General features: G+C 46.2%; 1 protein-coding gene across 1 annotated transcript; it reads right to left on the reverse strand.

Moving 5' to 3' along the window:
• Positions 1-14,349: 14,349 nt before the first annotated feature.
• On the reverse strand, positions 14,350-23,998 carry HIF1AN (hypoxia inducible factor 1 subunit alpha inhibitor). Its single transcript, XM_021547857.3, has 8 exons — positions 23,732-23,998; positions 22,531-22,781; positions 21,152-21,300; positions 19,310-19,455; positions 18,718-18,824; positions 18,249-18,312; positions 17,911-18,021; positions 14,350-16,743 (listed from the first exon to the last, which is right to left on the reverse strand). The coding sequence occupies exons 1-8, from the start codon at positions 23,972-23,974 to the stop codon at positions 16,699-16,701; spliced, it is 1,116 nt and encodes a 371-aa protein (XP_021403532.1). The 5' UTR covers positions 23,975-23,998; the 3' UTR covers positions 14,350-16,698.
• Between the last annotated feature and the right edge of the window lie 48 nt (positions 23,999-24,046).

A 24,046-nucleotide genomic window follows, 5' to 3' on the forward strand; every position in this document is an offset into this window, starting at 1 on the left:
AATGCTGCGCATTTCTAGATCCATCCCCTTGACATCTACCTGGGGCACAGCCCCATTCCCATGATCCGAAGTCTCAGCCCCTGGGCAAGCCTGGGGCGAGCCCTGGTCCCAAGAGATGGGTCCTTCCTTCCCTAGACAGGCAGTGTGCCTGACCTTTTCCGCAGCATCTTCTGAGCGTCCTAGGCAGCAGTCCCGGACTCCCCTGCCTGTGAAAAACCCCGAGTCGGGGTCCCTTTTGTCACCAGCCCGCGGCCACCTCGGGCTGAGCCCGCTTCTCCCGCAGTGTTCTGCTGCCCTCGTGGGTCCCGAGCGCTCATTGCAGCCCCGTACCTGCCCTGCAGAGCCGGCGCGCAGGGTGTTCGCTCCCCTGCCCCGAGGAGAGCAAGGCGACACAGGCAGGCAGCTCCCCGTTTTGGGTCTGGGCCGAGGGACGTGGGGCAGGGAGCGCTGAGAGGGGCCACAGGACGCAATTCCAATCCTGCCGGTGGTGTAAAAAAGGGTGCAGAACAAGAACCCCCTGCACCGGCAACAGTGATCACAGTAGTTAGAGCAACCCCCCATCGGAAGGGCATCACGCGTCACCTGTCCCTCCGCCTTTCCTGGACAGGCAGACATCGCAGCTGAGGCCAGTGTGGCCACAGTGCTGGGGCTGTTCATAGCTGTGAGTACAGAGAGGTACTGGAAGCTTCTTCCAAGTTGAGGTGAGGCACACACCAGTGTTTTTTTCCAGTTCAATTTCCAGTGCAGAGAAAGATAGAAAAGTAGCCAGTGGGCCAAAGAAAAAAAGACAATGCAAGCCATGGAAAACACGTCTGGATTTGATTTATCTGCTAGAGAATTGGATTAAACAGAGGGAAATTTGTCTTTTGCTTTATGATAGTGGCGGGGGGGAGGGGGGGGGCGGGGGGAAGAGGAAGGGTGGAATAAGGAAAATGGAAATAACAAAAATTAGAGTTCACATATACCAAAATTAGATACAAGATCTGGCAGTGTGACTAGAGTACACACAGACCTCAGCAGGTTTGGTTTGTGTTGGTATATGACAACATATGTGGCACAATGAAAATACGACTTGCACCATATGCTTGTATTTGTACAGCATCTAGCACAGCAACCAGCATCCTTCCTAATGCCAGTGTTCAGGTGTAGGCGCCTGGTCTCACGTACATCCCCAGAAACTCTAGGTATGGTTGAGAAGAGGCAAGTCCAACCCAGGACTAGCAGATAAATTCCAAACTGAGGCTGAAACTGGATTCAGATTCATGCCTGGTGTACCTGAGGCAAGGGCTCTGTGCCAAGGGAGATTTCCATGGGAAAAGTGCTCCTAAGGTATCTCAGCTCAGAATTAGATTTTTGACCCTCCTGACGGCCCAGCCTGAAGCCCCTGCAGCGGCTGGCGCCGCTCGGCAGCCGAGAGCATCGCCGCCGGGCGGGCGGTCCCGCGGCAGCCCCGGGCCGCCGCACGGAGCGCGGGCTCCACGGCGCGGCCGTGCCGCGGCAGCGCAGCGCAGCTCGGCCCGCGCTGCGCTCCCCGCCGCTCCCCTGCGGCTGAGCCGCGCTCACCCACCGCCTCTCGCTGCGCGGGTCCCTGGAGCTGCCCGATCCCTGCCCGCTCCGATCCCTGCCCTCGCCGTCTTTCTTACAAGGGGTTGGTTTGGGTTGGTTTTGTCTGTCTGCCTTGCTTTTAGCCGGGTCTTTCCATTGCTCTCCCCCTGCACTTACCTCAGACACCTTCATTAACACCATTGTCCCCAGATTAGATCACAGTCCAGACACTTCAATAACCCGGCCCCTTTGCGTCTGAGCTCTCTTTCGCATGCACAGGATGGCTCTCTATTCACTAACTGATTATTTGTCTGCCGTAAAGCACTTGGCAAGCACTGCCACTGTCAGATCCCAGGGCTTTCATTTTCCACCCCAGCCACCCCCTTTCACTGTAACCCTCATGCAGGGCCAGAACATGGGAATTTGCTCACCCAACCCTGCTTTTTTGTTGTCCCAGTATGCATAGGCACTTGCAGACACATCTAGCATCAGGTAGATACATTTTGTCCAGTGCCTGGGAACGGCTGGGCAGTGTTTGTCCAGCTCTGCCTTGGGTGCAAGACCAGTATTTGACAGAACCCTTCCAAGGCAACATCTAAGAAACCAGCAACCACCATCCAGTCTCTTGGATGCAGGAGGCAATCCCAGCATCAGCAGGCATCAGCATCAGCTCTGTCCTGCTGGGGAAGGAGAGAGGGAGTCTGACAGCTGTTCAGCAGCTGCCAAAGGTGACAGCAATGCCTTGGCCACTGCACCAAGAGAGAGCTCATCACAGCTGCTCCTGAGGAGTGAAGTCCTCCCTTGCAGACCTGGAGAGTCACTTTGGGAAAGGCAGGTTGTCATCATAGCATCAGAGACTGCAGATACGGAAAAGGCAGCAGCCAGCCTGATGGCAAATTCTCCTGCAGACAGGCCAGGCCAACCAGCAAGGTCTAGCTGCTGTTCAGCAAGGGCAACTGCAGCCCAAATAAACAAAAAATCAGCGCAGCAGCTGGAGCAGCACTCAGAGGTCAAAGGCAGCTTGAGTATTGGGCGCCAGGGGAGTGTGACCCTTTCCATACAAGTTTCAGATGCTGACAGAGAAAGATAAGAGCCTATAGTAAGCACAGACAAATTTCAGTCAAAAATGGGATTCGGTGATGGGTTTTATATAAAGTGACGGGAGCCTTTCACCTCTGCAGCAAATTCTTCAGAGCAGCAGTAGATTTTCTGTCCCAGTGCCTTCAAACCCTGACAGGAGCCCCTTTGGGAAGGAGGGGTTTAGACAAAAGAAACAAGGAGAATTCCCTCAGTTATCCACCAGCTTACACCAAGTGACTGAACAGCTGCTTTTTGACTTAAAGCTCTCTCCCTGGCTGTGCTTGAGCTGCACAGCTCTTTCAGGTGTGACAGGCAGACCTGCCTCAAGTACCATAGCTTCCATGTGAGTGGGGACAATGGGACAAGTGACTCAGGTGGTTTCATAATCTGTCACAGCAATAGCCAGCACATGCACTCTAGCAATCCTACCATCTCTAGTTTGCCTGTTGAGCATCAAACCACCTGCTACAGCAAGCAAGTAAAGTTTGCTGAGGAGCATCTTTCTGTTCTTGACCTGTGTAAATGGCACCACCATCAGTTGCCGGTCTCAGAGAAGTGTTTGAGTCACAGGAGCAGTGGAGATGACTGTACCTACTCAAAGAGAGCAGTCTTCTGGTTCAGCTGATAATTGCAGTGTCTCTCACACAATTACTCATGGACTTTCTCCCCTCCTGGGGTCATAAAACAGAAGGCAGATCCATGGGTCATCCTTCAAAGGACCTTCACCAGGGTGACAGCAACAATCCTTGGACACAGAAGCAGGTGCCAATGCAGGTAGGACCTTCAGGGCCAGGACAGATACCAGGTGTCCACTGGGAACCATAAAGCCTTCCCTCTCTTAGTATTCCTCAGAAGCACCTCCCCTTGTAAGCAGCACAGCAAAGGATCTCCCGACTAAGCCCACATTTTCCCAGCAATTCCCTGGGGAAACTGTGCAGGGTCCTGCATCAGCCTGTAGTTCATTTGCTCATGCTGAAGAGCAGTTCCATGACTGAGAGCTCACCTGGAAGCCTCCTCTGATGCCAGAGACCTCTATCTAGGCCAAGGCATGCCTCAGGCAAACACATCATAATAAATACTTACAAGAAAATCCAATCCAGCCATCACACATTTACTTCCATCTGCACTTGAATCCGCTCAACCCGGGACCACAGCTCTGTTTTTTTCATCCAGAGGCTTCATACCTGATCTGACCCAGGGCAGGATGAATGAAATTACCTCTGATGCATCTGAAATCCATCTGAAGCAAACACAAACCAGAGTGGGGGGCTTTGAGTAGTCCACAGGTCCTGAGGATAAGTTTTCATCTAACACCATGCATGCAAGGTTCACAAGAGTATTTATGGGTAGACAGAGAAGAGAGCAGAGAGTAGCAGGACTAATGATACCAGGGTACCCAGAGAGGGAAAGCCTTAGTGTTCTTTAGTCCTGCCCTTCCCCATGGAAATTGGATGGTACATCTCCACCCAAAACCCAGCAGACATGATCCTCTCTCCCAGCTGCCAGGAGGTAAGAGTTGCTGTTCTCAGCAGAAAGCTGACGTAGGTAGGTAGGCAGGTAGGCAGGTAGGCAGGTAGGTAGGTAGGTAGGTAGGTAGGTAGGTAGGTAAAGACTGCTGCCCTGGACATCAAAGGTACCTGATCTAGGAGACCTCTGCCTCCAGATCCATGTGCAGACTGATGACATCAAGCTGGCAAAGGACAGGGATTAGCAACCCCTTCTTTCATGTGAGGGAGGGAGACTCAAACCCACTGGGTTTAGTGCTGCAGGAGCATGGAAATACCCATGCCAATACTGCAGCTGGCAACAAGCTACAGCCTACAGATAATGAAGCAGAGAGTAGAACAGGCAGACAACTAGTTCAAGAAAATGCAGAGTCTTTGAAAAGGGATAAATCTTGAGAAGAACTTTACATTCAAAACAGACCACAGCAGAGAGCTTTGTGAGTTTCCTGGACAATCTTTGGAGGGCTGGCTTCATCTGATTGTTATAAGGACAGGGGAAATCTGTAGGTAAATGTATCTGCACTCAGTAGTGCTAGACATGCCTCATCAGCTTGATTTCCTAGTTGTATGACTTCCCTATGGTATTTATGTACCAGAAAGAACAAGAATGCTTACAGATGTAAACACCACAACTGCGTAAACCAGCAGGTGACACAAGGCAAGAAATACAAGCTTTCTTTCTAATACACCACATTTAAAGAGATAAGATTAAAACCAATAATGTTTTAAATGGATAAAAACATATACTGAAAATAAACTTTATTTAATAACAATTCATTAAAAGCTTCTCCCACCATTATTTTCACCAATTTTATACAGAGTTGAATATGCAAGTGAGGCAGGCATGTTGCCTTACCAAAATCCAGCCCTAGGCAGCCTGCTAGATGAAGCCAAGGACACCATCACAGCCCACTGTGTTACTTGGATTCCTGGAAAACAGCCACTTATGGCCAAGAAAAACTGATTTTGTCTATTTTTATTTCACTTGGGTTACTCACAGGTTAGTTTGAGAAGATTTCTCCCCAGACAGCATTGGAATCAGCCAGGCTTTGCTGGGCCAAACTGCCAATATCCTTGGTTTTCCTAGTTGGTGCCCTCTTTACCCTTTCAGAAGCTGTTCTCCATTAACTGCTGTGCAATTTTGTCTCCCAGATCCAGGACCTCAGGGCAGTCAGTAGAGCCACCAAAGCTATATTCCTCCTAGTATTCCAGCTACTTTCCTGTGTCCTTTGGGAAAAGTACAGCCAGGTGACACTGGCAAGGTGCTTTTCTCCCCCTACTCACAGGTAACTTTTTTCCTGTCAGAAAAAGAGGAGTCAGCATTTGGCAAGAGAAGAAAAACACCTTTCTGGTACTCCTGTCACTCAGGTAAAAATCATTTTCACATGCTGGCATGTTCCCTGTAAGTGGTGGGAGCAAAGCAACAGGTTTGGAGACAGACACCCTCTTCAGGCAGCGATTCCCATGCTTTTAGATGTGCAAGATCCAAGTGCAGTTCCAGTAGATGACAGAGCTCCTTGGCAAGATGGAAAATAGTTGCCCTGAGGAAGGATTTGGACTGCTGTGTTTTCTGCTGGAAAGGTACTATCCTGGGCAGCATAAGCAGATGGAGCCTGAAGGCACAGGAGATGAACAAGACCCAGCTCTCCCTTTCTGAGGGGCCAAGACAGCCAGTGACCTGCAGTGCCTTCACAGCTCCCAACCTGAGCCAGGCCTGATCCACCTCGCCCATCAGTTCTGCCTCATTGACCACACACAACCTCTTCCAACTGCTGCTGTAAACAGCAGGCTCTTGGAGAGGCTGGAAGGTGGCAATGGTAAGGTTCATGAGCCACCTCCTGGCTCTCTCCTCTCCAAGCACTGCCATGTGGAGGAAACCTTTGGCAGCTGTTTTGTGCTGGGAGACAGGGCTTGTTGAGCTTGGCTGAGTAATCCCAGCCACTCCTGTCACTGCAGCTGCATGCATCCTTGTTCTCCCAACCCAAGGATCGCTGCCTCGCTGAATCACCCCATTAAATTGCTAATATCTTATTGTTCTTTAAGATTTTGAAACTTGCTGCGAAACGTTTACAGATAATTTTTTTTAGCCTGCAGTCACTGTGCCTAATGCCCAGTCATTGAGTGCCATATGTGTTTATATGCACTGCAATTTTCCACTTGATTACATTTTACCACAAACACTTTCATCCACTCCGCAAAGACAGCAGCAACACATCCATAATGCTCAGAGCAGCCCAGACAGACAGAGCTCAGACACAAATGTCTCCACTGGATGGACACTGCAAAATGGGAGATTCTTAAAATCAACTGACCCAGTTTCCAATTCTGAAGTCTCCAAGGGCACAAACACCTCAGTCACCTAACAGAATGTGCAAAGTTAATGTCATGCTCCAGCTTTCCCATTAAGCACCAGGTGCTGCTTGTAAGTCTGGAACAGCTATACAACATGGACATGCTTGCCAATAACCAAGGGTATCTCAGATTTTCCAGGAGACAGGGGATGCCTGCTACAAACCCAGACTGCTACAAAGTGCTTAACACCTAAACCTGAAAAAATCCATTGGGACAGCAATGGGACAGCAACGGCACAGCACGCAGCACAGACAAGTTCTGAAATTAGATCCTGAACCTCGAAAAGTTCTCCTTCAGCCTTCAACTAACTGGACATAGTCCAGCTTGTCCATTGTGGGGGATTTCAGTTCCTGATGGCTGCACCTTCCCATTTGCAACTAGGCAAGTCACCTCGTCACCTCAAATAGTACAAAGCATCCTGGCCAGAAGGTCAACCTCTACCTGAGGACAGGGGTCCACTTAATTCTACCTGGCTCAGGGCCACAGCTGTACTGGTGCAACCAGGTCAGTCTTCCAGGAGAGGAGAAGCAACATGATCTACACAGCAACAATGGCATCCCCGTGTGAGCTTGTACTTTTCACCAGTTCAGCACAGCACAGAACAGGGAATGCTGGCTCAGCTGCAGCAGCGAGCCAAGCCTCAATACTGTGCTGATGTGGCAATAGTGCTTTTGCTTCTACAGTCCTTGCCCTGCCATGTCCCACCCTCTCCACTGCCTGGTGTGGGCACTCACTGTGGGGAAGTGGCAAACATCTGCCATGTAATGATCAACAGCTCTCAATCCATTACCATCCACCTGAGCCTGCATTGCTGAGCAGCTCTGCTGACAGACATAAGGCTAGTTTGATGAGGAAGCTCTTCATAACTCTGGAGACAAAAGAAAGTAGCCTACAACATCCACAAAAAAATTTTACATAGAGAAATAGAATAACCTGGTACTTTCCTTACATCCTGGGTTATCTGGGATAACCTCTGCCTTCAGATCTGTGTTCTGCCTTCAGACAGTTTCTTGTGTTATGCCCAAGAAAGAAATGTTACTACCTCTTACTGGATGCAAACTGTTCGGGGACAGGCCAGTTTGCATGTCTGCTGCTAATGAACATCCTTGATCGAACTCATGGGAGCAAACATAACCACCCTACACTGGAGAAGAGGCACTAAAGCTGTTAGTGGTCACTAGTCAGGCAGCCCAAAGCCAGTGTTCCTCACCCTGGACCCATGAGCACAAGTGTGCAGAAAACAAGGCAAATGAGTGAGTCTAGCTGCCAAGAAGGGCCACCATTGTTCTGCCAAGCATTTACAGCCTCTTTTTCAACAACACTGATTAGCACCACCAGCACAAAATCAATATTTACTTGTGAGAAATGCTGGTTGAGAGAAACCCAGCAGTGACCCTGGCAGAGGCCACTCCCAAGACATGGGGCAGCATGTCTGTCAGAGGGAGCACACACTGCCTGCTGGAAAGTGCCTGTTAACTCCTCTTTTGTTTGAGACTTCCTACCTTCCAGACATCTGATTCAGTCAGCCCTCAAGGGGCACATGTGTTTATTCTAGATGAGCTCATTGCCCTCCCTTGGGACTCAGGTTATATCAGTTTTTAGGTCCTTACCTAAAAGGCAACTTTTTTGAGGAGAAAACAAACAACAAGAGGTGTAGGAGTGAAGATTGTGATTTTTTCCTTGGCTGCTTCACTGAACCCATTCAGCATGCTGCTAAAACTCCCATGCCTTTCATGCAGGGCAAGAACTCAAGCTCACATGGCAAATAGTAAGAGGGTCTGAGCTGCCTAGACTCAGTTGAGAGCTACCACCTGCCTGGCTGTGTCTCACAGAGGAGAAGCTGCATTGAGCTTTGGGGTTTGGCCCTGTGTTGTTGCCTCCATCCCACTGCAAGATGTGGTGACTTCAAAGCACAGCTCGTTCTATCTACCACGCTCCTTGGTCTAATAAAGAGTTGGAACAGTCTCATGCTGGAGCCTTTTATGTGGGATGAGCCTATTAACTCTCTTCTAGGCTCAACTCTGGGCTTATTGACTTGTTTAATGCACGAGACTAGAGAGGATCCCTTGAGTCACTGTATTCAATCTCCTGCCTTATGATACTTGACCACTTTGTCCCAGATCTTTCTATCACATTCCATCTGAATTCTAGCACATCACCTACAACTTCTTTCTCTCATTCACAATCTCTTCTACTTCTGTAAATGTTAGTTACAATCCATCACCCTGCACAAAGGGTCCCTAGACATCCCCAGAGCCCTAAGGAGAATGGTTATTATTATTTCTCATTCCCACTGTGGAGGATATCAGCTTTCATGCATACAAGGGAAAAAATTAATTCTATATGTACAGCTTCCATGCTGATGGGACAGTGGGTACTGTAAAGCTTGATAACAGCAGATGATAAAATCCTTTTGGGAACATCATGCATCTGATATACCACATTTTCATCCTGGTCAGGTGACAGGGCATTTGCAAGAGCAGGTACTGTGGCCTGTGAGCTTCTCAGGCTGCAGGTGAATAGAAGGCATCCTTGTGACATGACAAGTCCAGGTGAATCATGACAGAGACTTAGAAGCAACTTCCTTCCTGCACATGACAAAAGGGAGTTTTCCAGGAATACCTCCACATCCATCTGCAAAATCATCACCATCCTTTTTCACTTGATGATCTCAGCCTGCTCTTCTTTCTCTTCTGGCAGCTTTTCCCTCCAGTCACACTGTTGGAGGCTGATATTTTCCTGAGAAGCCAAATTTCTTCTCAACTGTGTTTGCACTGAAACCAAGATTTGAAGGGGAGCCTCAGGAGAGTGAGGGAGCAAAGTATGACACATTCAAGCTATAGTGAAATGACATATTCATCACAGCTAATGGGGGCCCACATGGCACCCCAACTGGATGCTGCCCCACTGGCCATTTCCCAGCTGACTCTGCTGGAGTTTCCCCCCTGCTCCCCTCTCCATGTTTCTGACGGTGTCACTCCAAGCGAAGTGGCTGATCTGACTGGCGAGAGAACACGAGGGGTGTCAGAGAAGGTGCTCACAGACATTTCTTGGCTGCCTCAAGGAAATAAAGGCCATTGCTGAGCCTGTCAAAATGATTAATCGCTTACAGAGAATGAGGGGGAGGAGGGAGAGGGAGGGAAAAGGAACGGGAGGAAGGAGAAGAGATAGACAGATGGGATGGGGAGAGCTATAAACAAACAGCAAAAGCAGGAGACACAGGATTGCTTCTGTGCTGGAGAGGAATTGGAAGCAAGAGGCCCCAGGCTGTGCTTGGAGTGAACTGGTGGCAGATGAATGGGTCCTTCACAGCCCCCAATTCCACTTGGAGATTTCTTCCTCAGGTGTGCACCTCTCCCAAACACAGGCTCAAAGAGCACTAAGGCCTGCTCCACCAGAGCAGTGTCAGACCTGACAGCCCAAGTAACACGGTCCTGTGACACCCGAGTTCCACAAATCTCTGCAGTTCCCGTGATATGACAGACCAGAAACTCATTACCTCAAATGCCAAGCAAGGCCTTGCCTCCAGCTCCACAGCCTGTAGTGGCTGGCATTTGACCCAAATACCCACCAGCACCAGTAATTCTTTGCTGCCAGAAGGATTTTAACCCAATGAAACACAGATGGTTGGGAGCAACTTCTGAACATCAGAGGTCCTGGCAAGGGAGCTTGTAGCAGAATCAGCCCATTGCCTGTGGTACTAATCTCTTCCACAGAAACTACCCCCTTGGATGCTATTATAAGCCTGTGTGCCCTCTCTGTGGACATGGGGACTGTCCTTTTATAGAAGCAAACAATTTGACCTCACCCCTTTAGTTGCTTTTAGCTCCCTACATGAGGCCAGTACGGCTTAAGCAGTTCAAGGGGCACAAAGCATGCAGCAGATCTTGTAACACAGATTACCTACACACAGGAGATCCTCCCTTCCTGGCTTCCCAAGAGGTTAAGTAACATTCAAAGGTCCTCCACATCAAGGCATTCAATGGGAAATCCTGACTATCCAGGAAAAAAAAAAGCCCACAGCTGACACTGAGACAAAAGTCACACTTGTGCTCCTGCCATCCAGTAGTGACATTTCTTACAGAAAGGGCAATGCCCTGCCATGTCAAAGTCTGGGATTGCTCAGGGTTTGCTTCAAGTTTGTGAAGTGAATTCTGACTCCACTACCTACTACACCACAACTTACCTTCCCCCTCTACAAAGAGCATAAGGTGCACTCCAAATGTAAACACACATTTTAAAAAGTCCTGTAAATGAGAAACAGCCTTCCTCTTGTGTTCAAGAGGGAATAAAAGACACTACCTGACATACCATCCTAAGCAGTGTGACCCTAACTGCTGTCATGATGAGCTCTGGATGAAAAACCCTGTTAGATCCTGTCCTGAGATCTACTGTTTTCTCTTTCATTTGAGTTCCTGTGGTGAACACTAGCCACGGGAAGAGGCTGAAAATCCAAGCTGCTGTCATTTGTCTGAGCTAGAGCCAGAGCCAGCTGGGAATGAGACAACATTGCTTCAGTTCTTCCCTTTTGTTCTGGTTTAGGGCAAATTTGGGAGAAAACCTTGAAAGGGGTTCCTCTAGAAAGCAGATTCAAATAAGCCCCTCCCCCAACTGGTCCAGGAAAATATTTCCTTGGAGAAAAGTGGAAAAAAAATGTTTATTTAACAGGCAAAGTATTCACGAGCACAAAAATGAACAATACTAAAAATCAAAACCTCTTGCTGCTCTGAAGAGATGGCAAATTCAGAAAGTCCTCTTCGTGGGGCTATAGCTCAGCTCACTCAGTCTGTTAGTCCCTCCCGTGCTGGAATGCAGTGTCCTGGGCCCCATGGGCCACAGGTGTGAGCTCTGGGGTTTTACCTTTGTATCTGCTTTGATTCCCAGTCACAGAAAGAGTAATCACCCTGATGGAGACCTTCACCTCAAGTAAATGACCCAGCCTTGCAAAGACAGGAACTGCCACTGAAGTCAATGGATCCAGTAAGCTTAAGTCTTCAGACGAACCAACCAACACTGTATGCCCCGCAAATCATCTGTCATGCCCCCTCCCAGGTTAGAGCTGTTGATTTAATCAGAGGCAATGTCTCTTCGTGCAAACTATACCAAAGTTTTTAACCTGACAAGACCATGAATGACAGCTGTAGGAAAAACAGGTAACATACATTTCATAGGTACGATAGTTTGATCAAAGCCAACGAAACCCAAACAAAAGCATATAGTGGATTGTGCATGACTGGATGATAAGACAGCAAATGACAGACACAGAGAAGTCACCATTGCCTTCTTTTCTTTACCTGTCATGTAGTCCATCAGGTTCTTCCTCACTCTTGTAGAAAATGACATTATCAGGAAAAGAGCCTGAAACTGCTTTCATGTTGGCTATCTATCCTAAGCTTTCTGTGTGCCAGTCAGCTTTCTTGCCTGCTCTCTTCCACACCACAAACTGCAGGCAAGATGTGGAGAAAGGAGACAGAAAATGTAAGATGTTGTTTCTATGTTTTTTGCTGTCAGTTTGTGGTCAGGCACTGAGATGGAAGCGCAAGGTGTCAGTGGGGAAAGGATTGGTCTCCCAGATATGCTCTCTCCCTTACTAAGTAGGACTGGAAGGATTTTGCTATGCTGCCTTCCTCCCCAAGCTTTCCAAGCCAGACAAAACCCTCTTTGCTGCTCTGTACCTAGGCAGAGATGGCTCTGTGGAGCAACATGAGCACTTAGTTATGCATCTTGTGGACTTGACTGTGGCTCTAGTGGCTGCCTCCATTGTTTGTGGGATATTCTCCCCCCCTTCCCTCCTAACAAAGATTCTGATTAATGATCGCTCATTCCTAATTGTCAAATTTCTTTTCCTTCATCCTGTGTCTAATCACCAGTGACAGAAGCCATTACGCAAATGAGAGCAGACGACTTCCCACAACTGTTCTCGTTGGTAAAAGCCTTGTAATTTAAAGCTCTGATTTGTAGAGGAAAGCTGCGTTTCCCCAAGGCGTCCGGGCATCTGTTCCACTTACACTCCAAGAGCCTCGACTTCCGCTCCCTCCCCCCACAATTAGTCCTCTGCTTGCAACAAATATTTGACTTTTCAAGGCAGTAATTAGAACTTACTTTGCATGTGTTTGTCACAGTAACAGCATCTTTCCCTTTCCGTCTAGGCAGAAGCAATGCAGAGACATGCCCAGGGAAGATGGTGGCTTCATGGCTTCCAAGGACATTGATGGGAGAGGTGCTTTCTGTTCCAAAACGGGAACAGAAGATGAAAACAAGAAGCAAGAATGCAAGGAAGCTTCTCGCACGCAGGGCAGAAATGCATTTCTCTAAGTGCAGAAACACACGAGCAAAGGCAGTACCTCTGCTGCAATTGCTGCTATGCTTCCAGGGCTGAGACCGTGCATTAACAAAGGCCTGCTAGGAGATTGCTGAGACCCTGAGAGCACTACCCCCATTCTAGGCTTTACAGCACAGTTTTGGCTGCGTTCAAGGTCAGCTTGGTCATTGATAAGAGCCCTTGCAAACAAAAGAAGTCTCGGCCTAGGCCTGCCCCTCTCTCTCAAGAGCTGCTTTGATGCCAAGGGTGACCCCTTGCCCTCAGCTGAGTTAGATTGCACTGCAGCTGTGTCTGATACATCCTCAGCCCAGGCCTGATTCTCACCTCCTGGCTTCACCTTGGATCTGATTTATCACTCCAAATTTCCCTACAATGAGCATGACCCTGCTCAACAAGGATGTGAACAAGTGGATCAATTCAAGAACCCATGTGCTTCTTCTTACACAGGAAAGATTCTGCAGCTATGATTTATAAGGATTAAGACTTCTCCTCAGAATAATTCCGCTTTTTAAAGAGCAGGGAAATGAGAAGAAAAAAAAAAAGAGAAGAAAGGTATTAAGGGACCTAAGTTAATAAAAGAAAACAAGACTATATGTAAAAGTGAAAAATCTTGGCCTCTGACCTAGTTTTCAAATGACAACATTCTCATCCCTCAGTTTCCTCTGCTCTTTGCACCTAAATATTTCTAAGCTCTGTGATGCCACCTGTACATTATCCAAGAGGCAATGCAGAGCTGAAAGGATCAGACATAGCAGAACACAAAGTTCAGCGGAACACAAGCAAGGGTGTTCAGAGATGATGATCCCAGCAGGCACAGCAGGGAAGGGTGAGCACTCACAGTCAGGCTTCCTGCCCTTGGCTTTCCTACTCCCTTCACATTCACCCTGTCCCCCAAGGGTCTGAGGAGAGTGCCATTTGCAGTGGCCCAGGCTGAGGCATCTCTCTCTCCCACAACACCAAACATCCCTCACCTACTATTCAACTCTTCCCTGTTTTACTACATCTTAGCCATTTGCTCAATTTAGTCAACATTTCACCAATGGTTAATTTCAAGATCGCTGTGGAGTTAATATTACTGTAAAATAACTTCTCTTTACTAGGTAGAGAGGACTCCAGCTCCCAAGGCTGCTAACATACAGCACAGCACAGGTACACACAGGAAGCTTCCCCCACAAAATCTCTATGACAATAATTGAGTTCATTAGGCCTGCTTGTGTAGTTTGCTCTGTCATCCAGTCAGAGTATGGTGACACCAGGTCAGCAGGGAGGGGAATTCTTCCCTTCCCACCAACACTTCTTGTTGACAGGGTACAAGCACACCATCTTATTCCCAGCTTTCCTTTCAGGCTTCTGAAGTAGCTGGAAAAAGTTGTGAAGACACATAATATTGCAATTGGTATTGCTGTATTGAAGGCAATTCTGGAGACCAACAGCCTTCACCAACAAAGAACACAAGTGAAGTTGTCAGACTGAAAGGTAGCTTTATACACACATATCCTTATGGAACTCTTCTACACAGCCACTCACAAAATAAAAGCCACACCATTCTGTTGTTCAACATTGGTTGTATTTAAGAACTACACTTCAGAAGGTACCATGTGTTTGTCACACCCCACCCCCTGCACACACACCCCTAGCAGAGAACACACAGCTTCCCAATACCATGGCAAGGGGCATTGAAAGCACAAGGTGAAAAGGGAAGGGGGAGGGAGTCAGTCCATCAGTGCATTGTAAATGAGCTTTCACAAAGTCAAGTGCAGCAAAACCTGTTCAGACACTTTAAAAGTTAGACCTTTGGCAAATAAAAGAAAAAAAGGGATCCTAAAAGTTCTGCAAGTACCATTCTCTCTCCACATGGGATATAAACTCCCACCCTGAGCTTCAAGAGTTGATGGTGTCTAACAAGCAGTACTGAAGACTACCATGTGCTGAATAAATAGCACAGAAATGGGATTTAATTTGAGCATCTTTCTACAAAGGGCATGTGCCCAAGATTCCTGGGAAGGCCTTGCTTTTGGCTAGTCAGAAGGCTCTTCCCCAGTGTCCAAAGGCTGAGCATTAATAAGCATTCAGCTGAGTGACCTTCGTCTGGATCTACCCACAGCTCTGGAGAGACTGTAACATGACAGTCAGACTACTCAGTGACACACATTTCTTGAACAAGGACCCTGTAGCTGCCAACTAAACTTCATTTATTCTGACCAGTAAAGCAGCCAGAAAACTTGCCTCAGGACCTCCTGTTTGAGAAACATTTCACTTTTGTGAAACACAAGCCCACTGCAAGTGGTACATGAACTGTCCCAGCAAAAGATGGGACCTGAGACCAAAGATGGAGCACTTCTCAAGTAGCACATTACACTTTCATCAGAACCCACATCAGAAAAAAGCCCAGCACAACAGGAAAACACTGGGAAAGTCTCAACAACACAAATTTTACATTTTCTGGGATGAGATATGTGGGCTATGAAACAGCTTCTCCCACCTCTAGCTTTTAGAACCCATTACAACCGCATCAAAAGTACAAGACCTTTGCACCACCCCCCAAACCAGGGACAGCAGTGCAGCACACCTCAGGGAATAAAAAGCCAGCTTCCACATGAGCCTAAGGCTTCTGCATGGAAGAGAAGGAGAGCCAAGTTATTTTTCAGAGTGATTACTGAGGACTCAAACAGAGGCTTATCTGGTTCCTGTGCTCTGGTCTTGTCACTTCCCAGTCTGCCATGTCAAGTCCCAAAACACAAAAAGGATCAAGATAAACTTAATCACATTTAAACAAAAAGCCCTGAACTCTTTCACATGACTGTACAAGGAAGAGAACCACACACTGGCATGGATTTAACTGATGGACAGGAGCCTCACAAAATCACACAAACATGTGCACCAGTGCGCAGCCACACACACTTGAGTTCTTGCAGTTTCAGTAAAAAGGGCACTTTCCTGTATTAGTCTCAGGAGCCAGCACCCTGCTGGGGAGAAGTGAGGCTCTGTACCTATCTGACACTGTGTTTTGAGCTCAGCATCCCTTGGAAACTTAATTTAAAAATGTGGCTTAATAATTCAAGACTTGGAGAGTGCCCTGGCATTTATGCATCTCCCTTCATAATGCTACATCCTCTTTTAACCATACTGCAGCTTCAAAAGAGCAGGAGAGAAAGCTTCACTCCCCAGAAAAAGCTGTCAGAAAGGAGGTTTATCTAGACTCATACAAGACAGATGTTATTTGGACAGCATAGGATTTGGTGCTCACACACAAGATAAATTCATTCTAATCTCTACCCTGTACCACATCCAAAGCATTGATGTCTTAGGTTGAAGTAACTGAATCATTTGTCCAGTTGCTCAGTACACACAGGCCATCGTACATGTTCATTTCCATTAATAGAAAAAGGTGCCAGAGTTGAGCAGGGACAGGTCCTCTAACAACAGAGGACTGTGAAACCTAACATTTCCCACCTTATATCCACTGCCACCACCAACACACAAACCCAGCCAAGAGGTCCAAACCCCATGAGGCTGAGGAAACAATATTGCTCCTGGTTATCCTCCAAGCTCTTCTTCATATGCCTGAAAATCCTGAAGTAACACATCCAAGTGCCAGAAGCCATGCTCCTTGTTGTGGCAAACAGGGCAGAGGGAAGAAAATAAACAAGTTAGTGAGCATGAATCCAGCTTCCAGTAAGTGCAGACTCTTTCTTGGGAGGTTCAGTTAGATGAGAGTGGAGGATGAATAGGGTACTAATGGTTTTGCAGTTCCAGTAGCCCCTGTAATGTAGTGGGGCCAGGATAGGCCAGGAAACCCATCAGTCTGTTAAGTGCTGCGTGCAATACTAGCGCTCAGTATCTTCCATTGCTTGTGAACAAAGCAGCTCCAACATCAGCCAGGGGCACCAGGCATTAGTCATACCGGCCCTTAATCATCATATTCAACAAGGGACCCACCTGTTCAAAGCAAAAACAGGTCATTAGCCAGGACAGTTACACAGAAATGACAGTGCAGAGCCTGCTCTCTCTGCATCACAGAGGCCCAGGATACACCTAATCACTTTCAAAGTATTTTCTAGAAAAACAGTGGGACACCCATGAACACATTCTTAAAATACCCTACCAAAACTGCAGGGTTCTCTGCCAACACGTGACTTCAGGTCACAACAAAACATTCCATCCAGAGTGGAAACATGCTTGAAACATTTTCACTTGCCACCCAACATTTGTGATTTCTAAGTAGATGCTATTAAAAGGAGTCAATAGTCATCATGGGTTGCTTTTTTCAGGGAGAGATGCAATGTTCTCACTCATTGAATCCTCTCTGGTCCCTGGGGTCAGTAAGAGGTAGGGGCTACAACTGATGATTTTGCTAAGGGGTTTTTTTCGGTCAAGACCATTCCCACGTCTCAGGACTGCCTAAGCATAGAGGGAAGTTCAGAATACTATGGCAGTAAAATAATCTCAGGGGAGAAGCTAAAAAAGAAGTATCTTCACAGCGGTAAGGATTACAGACCATGAAAGTATTTCTATCCTTGACCTGCATTCCCACTTTCAGATGATCAGATCTTCAAACACATACTCTTAGTACCTCAGTCTTTATAGACTTAGTACCTCAGGGCTTTTTTTTTTCCCCAGATAGTTAAGATTGCAAAGAAATCAGAGATGAGCAAGAGATATGCTAAAGATGAAGCACATGAATTAATAGAGATTTCTGCTATTTAAGACACTTGGATTCAACAGGTGAAACAATTGGGGTTTTTTGTTTGGTTGGTTTTTTTTTTTTTTTTTGCAAATAATGGGTATCATTGCTGCACAGAAGACTAAGGAGTGTTTGAAAACAACACTTTCCTGGAAGTGTCCAAAGTCAAAATACACCTTTTCCCATATACAAGAACAACTACTTCATTGTTTGTAGTGGTCCTTCCCAGAATTATAATTTTAAGAGCTTGCATTTTTGTAAGCAAATGACCTTTAGAAGACTGCAGGAGGAATCAGCAAAAGAGCAATCCTGCTTTCTCCCACCCTCACTGTGGCACCTAGAGAGCCAAGTAGCTGTCATCACAAGTTTTGCATTATGCCTTAACGATTTCAACAGCAGTGACCACGTGATTCTTTCCATACCTCTTGTGGATTTCCTAAGGCTTCTCCCAGCATCTTCTCAATGTTCCTCATTATTGCCACTTTCTGATGAGCCTTTAATGGATACTCAATTCTCTTTGGGGTTGGGGCTCCCTGAAATATCAAAAAGAGCTCATTTGCATGCTTCCTGTATTGGCAGCTTATTCCACTGTACCCCAGACACCCAGTTCTTCACACACACAACTCTGAAGAGGAAAAAGAAGCTTCCAGAAGCAAAGGACTTGGTGCCATGAAGTTCTCATATTGACAATGTGCGCCAATACATCTCTACCTGAAAAAATCATCTGGAACGGAGCTATCCAAGCTGTGCTTGTACTCACCTTGTACCAGAAGTTCACAGTGATGGTAATCCCCCCATTCAGGAGAGACTCAATGTGGTGCCACCTGCATGGAAATCACATAAAAAAAAGAAAAGAAAAAAAGAAACTATTGCTGAAGCTTACAGTGAAATACCTTGGATGATGAGTTCAGACAGCACTAGACAAGTCTGGCCCTATACCTCCTGCATCAAGACCTCAAAACTTCTGGAAAGCTCTCCTTATTCAAATATAGATCCTTTTATCACACATGTTAGTGAGTACATGTACAATTAAAGTAGATGTTAGGGAGAATTACTATTCCCATCCAACAAACAGGAATTAGAAGCATGCTGGCCCAAGATATCACAGAAAATATCACAGTTGCTGGAGAAGTAAAAACAAAATACTCTTAAGAGCCAACCCAGCACTAAGTATAAAACATTTTAAACCTCTGGTTTTTTTCACAGTGCAGTCCTGCCATCCTTCTTACCAGTACATAGGTATGTACAGCACGTCCCCAGGACCCACCACTGTCTCATAGCCAACCACATTCTGGAAGTTTGGAAACTTTTCATAGTCAGGATTGTCAAAGTCCACCTAATAGAAGAAAACATTAAGAAACTCAGAACAATTTCCTGCAATGACAGTCCTCATTATTGGCTCTCAGTGTCAAATCATCCTGGTTTTCCTTACATGGCTTTTACATTTCTGTTTGTATCTAAACTTTATTGTGAGGTCCTGCAGTACTCTCCAAGTACCATGCAGGTAGGATCTTGCAATTTGTCTGTCAGCTAATCTGTGTTTGACCAAATGAGCAATGAAACAGAAGAGAGAAGGTAGCCAACTGCAGACTTGTTGTGTATCAGTAAGAAGGTTTTTATGGCCCTAAAACTCGTGAGTCGGAACCAGATACAAACAGAAAACCACCAATGCATTCCTCACTTAACAAAACTGAGCAGAGGTTTTGCAAATGCTCAGCAAGTGTTTTTACAGCTTTAACTCCAGTGCAGCTTCCTCCCACCTAGCATCTTTACAAATGCCCATTTTTGGCATGGAGCAGAGAACAGATCTGCTACTCTCACCTGGCTCTGTCTGTCACATGGATGGTGCACAGGATAAGGGTAGAGGCATTCAAACTGATCAGGAGGAAACAGGATACACCTCTTGTAACCCTTAATCTGAGCAAAGAAGTTCTGTTGCTCGTCATAATGAGCTGGTGTCACATTCCCTACACAGAGAAAAAAGATAATCAAGACACTTTCAGGTATGAAAGAGAAACAAGTTATATTCCTTGCTGAAGACAGAAAATATACTCCCACATATTAATAAACTAAACAAGGAAAATGACAATAGGAATGTTACAAACACCCTATCAGTCAGCCTTTATTGAGGAGTTGCTACTCCACTTAATTTCCATTCTAAATCCATACTCAGCAATTTATGCTCTACAGGATTAGGATTTCCAGCTTGTTTCAATGAACAGCAGATGCTGAATGTTGATAGGAAGCTTTTTCATAAAGCACTTTGTTTAAATGACAAGTTGTGGAACAGACTGTCTAAGATTATTAGTCTAGAGAAAAGGAGTTCAGTGGTCGGATTTGAAGTCCCAGAAGTTTTTCAAGAAAACAAGTAAACAATCTCTATCACTGGAGCTCCCAATAGCACCCGCTCAAGTCTGATTAACAGTGCTTGACTGTTGCCACTAGATCTTAAATTTAATCAAATCTTTAAATACAGTGGCATCTCTTTTGTACCCCTCACAACTGTTTTTCAGGCTGTTTGCCAATTCAGATATTACTCTCTTGGCCTGCAAGAATTAAAATAACAGCTAACCCATTAACTGTAACTTCATTAAATAGATCATATGATCACATGCTGCTCTAAAGACATTCCTCTTTCTAGCACATGCTGCTTCAAGACAATTCCTTGGTTCTTGTGCTAACCTGTTAATAGGATTTCAGTGATTATATGGCCTGTAAGGAAGTGTTGGTCCACTGATTTTATATTATGTTCTTTCAGCTAGTAAAACAAGTGGCAAAGACAAATCAATGTAGGTTGAGTATGACTTGGTGCAAAGGGAAGAAAACCACCCAAGGTGTGTAACTGAACAATTATAATTGGATATGTTGGCTACATTGAGTATAGGCCCTCCCACTTCACAGAACAGTGTACATTTCTTCCCCAGTTATTGAGATTACTTTCTAAAAGAATGTTCTCCTTGTCAACAGCCTACTGGTACCTCTGTCTTCTGAGGCATCTGCCTCTAAGTCAGGCTCCACATAAATTTGGAATTCTATTCTATCCAAATACTTTTAGAATTTACCCATCTTCAAGTTTCCTACTGTCCTCTAGCCTTTTAAGAAAAAAAAAAAAAAATCAGGTCTTAACCAAAAGAGAATTCTTCCTCACAGTGTACTAGCTCAAATAAAAAAAAAGCCTTCACAAAATAATCAGATTTCCTCCTGGGCAGACATTGGACATACTCAGAAAAGCCCAGAAGTCTAACACTGTTCAACTTGCAAACCTTTCTGCATTTGAATCTGCAGGCTTCAAATCTACAGAGCTTTTTAAATCTATAGTGCCTGAAGCATGCAAGCAGCAAACAGATCCCAAGGTATGATTACCAGCTACTAGAAACACAGTCCCACCAGCATCACACAGAGCCTTTCCATGAGCACTTTACATTCAGGCATTCACAGTACATCCCTGGCAAAATGCAGATTATTCCTTTCTTTCTTTTCTCTTTATAACCCAAGTTAAGGTGTGACAACAGTCTCCTCCCAGCACAAAGCTTTACACCACCTCCTCTTCAGGAACACAGAGAAACTAGGGGAAAATCCATTTGAAAGACCTTCTGGAACTAAAATACAGAACTGCTGATGCAATCTTCTCTCTTTCTCCTCCAGTCTGAGGAAGCTATTTACCTTCCATGCCAATAAGAAGCAAGTTAGAAGTCAGTTGACCCCAGCCACGTTTCCCTTGCTGCTTGTTAATCCAGTTCCAGTTGAAGCCAAGGAAATCTACTACAATCTTCCTTCCAACTGTGTCATTCAATGTTTGCTGTAGATATAGCCTGAATTGTCCAAGAGAGAAAGCAGAAATCAAGTATTAAACTTTGTCATGAGCACAGACATACTCCGTCTCTTCAGGAAGATTTCAAAACAGAAAAGTACTTCCTAGAGATTCTGTTCTATCACTACACAGCTTCAACACCTGTGGAAGGAAACAGTTTCAAAAAGTCTACAAACTTTGCTGTAAAGTTCCCCAATACAGAAGAGAACAGATCTTGGTTCAACTTGAACAATTACAAGGGAAAAACATAATTTTAAGGAAGAATAACCCTCTCACAGGGCAGGAGGAGAAACCTCTAAACAGATTGGCCATTATCAAATATCTACTCCCTAGACGAATCCCTCTAACTCATCTGCAATATCAGCTACCTCTTCTAGCAGAACTAAATGAGGGCTGAGAGGGCTCAGGAGAGCCTGCATATTTCAGTATCCAGTTACTTAAAGCCATGGTTACATTCAGACATAGAGGATCAGAGCAATCTAACATCTGCAGCAACAATCACAGTATTACAGACTGTTGTCTGCAATGCGGGAAGAAAACACATTTTTAAGAACAAGGACTGACTTCTATCTTGGAAAAAACACACCCAAACCTGAGAAAGAAGAGAAAGGCATAGATGACAAATGGGCATGGGTACAGTGCTGCTTCCAGTCAAAACACAATTAAGCACCTGTAAGTCCTTTTAGAGGGCTGTGACTGGAAACACTAAGGGTTTAAGTACAGCTGCTGATAGTTATATTCCATGTCCAGTTGAAGCTCATCTCAGTAACCTACAGCTCTGTTAGCTGTGAGTGGCACAGGCCATCACCCCCAGTACACGGCCCGTGCACAACCTGGCCTCGTATTTCCCAAAGAGGGTTAGCTCCAGCTGCCCTGGGATTCTGTGGGAAATGCCATAGCCTACACCCTTTACATCAGACAACAAGCTTCTCTACAAATACCACAGTCTGACAAAAAAAAGGTGAAGTTTAATTCTTTCTCTATACAAATCCTGGCTCACACAGAGGAAAAAAAAAATCCCACAGCCAGTGTAAACAGTTTGTTTGGTAAGACTTTCCTAATATGGTAATAAGGCTGCTGTCAACTAGAAGCCCTGCAGGAAAAGCAGGATTATTAACAAGAAACAAACAAAAGTCCAAAAAGTTCAGGATACTTTAATCATCAACACCCACTGAAGAGAAACTTAGGTTTGACAAAAGAAAGAAACCTCCAGACTCCACTTATCACTTACCTCTCAGCACTCCCTTTTTGTTGTATTTCTTTGAGTCTGTCCACAAATTCAGCAAACTTCATTTCTTCTCTGCTTGACTTGGGTTTGAAGTTCTTAAAATTGGCCATTTTTTTCTCATCATAGTACAAAAACTTGTGTGTGCTGGCACTATACACTGAGAAGTCCCCATTGCCAATGTTTTCCTGGAGGTAGTCCAAGTCCCATTTCAGGGCAGGATAAACCAGATTTGTATCTGTCAGCACCACTGGCTCCTGGAGAGAAACAGGAAGTTTATTAATTCAAAGACCTCTTGAACTGAAGAGCAAACACATTCATTACTGCACCCACAAAAACTCCCTTTCAAAATGGGGAATTGGAAAAGGCATTTGAAGTAATCATATACCTTGTTCTGGGGAGAAAACCAAGCAAGACATGATAGGAAATTTTAAGAAAGTGGTGGCCTGGGGCTACAGTCAGCTCCTGGTAGCAATGGGACAACAGATTATATTATCTACTTAGCCAATCTCTATCAGCAAGATTAGACAAACAATAGCTGGCAACACTTCTGGGCCTGCTTGGCCCTGCCACGTAGCCAGGACACACAGGAGATTCTGGCTGGTCACTTCCAGCCTCAGCTGTGAAGGGGTTCGTGCCAGCAAAAAGATCCCTCTGAATCCAGAAACAGGACTCATCTTTTTTCTCACAGGACTGCAAATAACCACCATCAAAAATCTAACCATCTCTTCTACAGCAAAAGAAGAACCTTTGCAAAGGGAAGACAAAGTACATTACCTATGTCCTCATCTCCCTAAGCAACCTAACCGAGGCAGCACTGTGTTTCCATGCTGTGCATACACACCTTGCCTTCTTGCGGATTTTTCTCAAAAAAACCAACTACCAAACCTACCAAAAGGAGACAGAGCTGGTATAGAACCAATACGAGAGCCACCACTGCAAAGCAATATTTACATGTGTGGTCGCTGGCACTTAGAAAACAATCAGTATGTGCCTAGGGCTTTACACAACGTTCCCACAGCTTCCATCCCGATAACAAAGGGCTTAAATCAAACGTTTCCTGCAATTTCACAATTCAACGCTGTAGCACCGAAGAGAAATGTCCAGTAGAGCAGAGGAACGGGAGAGCGCCTACACCAGAGCCCGCGCGGTGCCCAGGACGGACAGGGCCGGGATGAGGAGGTGACCGCCCCCGGGACCCCCTCACCTCGTTCTCGATGAGCTCTTCGGCGCGGGGGTCGCTGTGGCTGAGCCGCGGGATGGGCCGCGTCTCGAAGGAGTAGCGGCGGAACTGGGAGTCGCTCCAGCCGGGCCCTGCCGCCACCGCCGGGCCCTCCCGGCAACCCGCGTGGGCCGCCGAGGAGGAGCAGGAGGAAGAAGAGGAGGAGGAAGAGGAGGAGGATGAAGAAGAAGAGGAAGAAGAGGCGGAGGAGGACGAGGCCGCCGCCATCGCCGCCTCCACCGGAGAACCCGTACCAGGGAAGCCGGAAGCGGAAGTGCGCACCCATGGCAACGCCGGAAG

The sequence above is a fragment of the Lonchura striata genome, chromosome 6 (genome assembly GCF_050655825.1).
Source record: "Lonchura striata isolate lonStrDom1 chromosome 6, ASM5065582v1, whole genome shotgun sequence".
Lineage (NCBI taxonomy): Eukaryota > Metazoa > Chordata > Aves > Passeriformes > Estrildidae > Lonchura > Lonchura striata.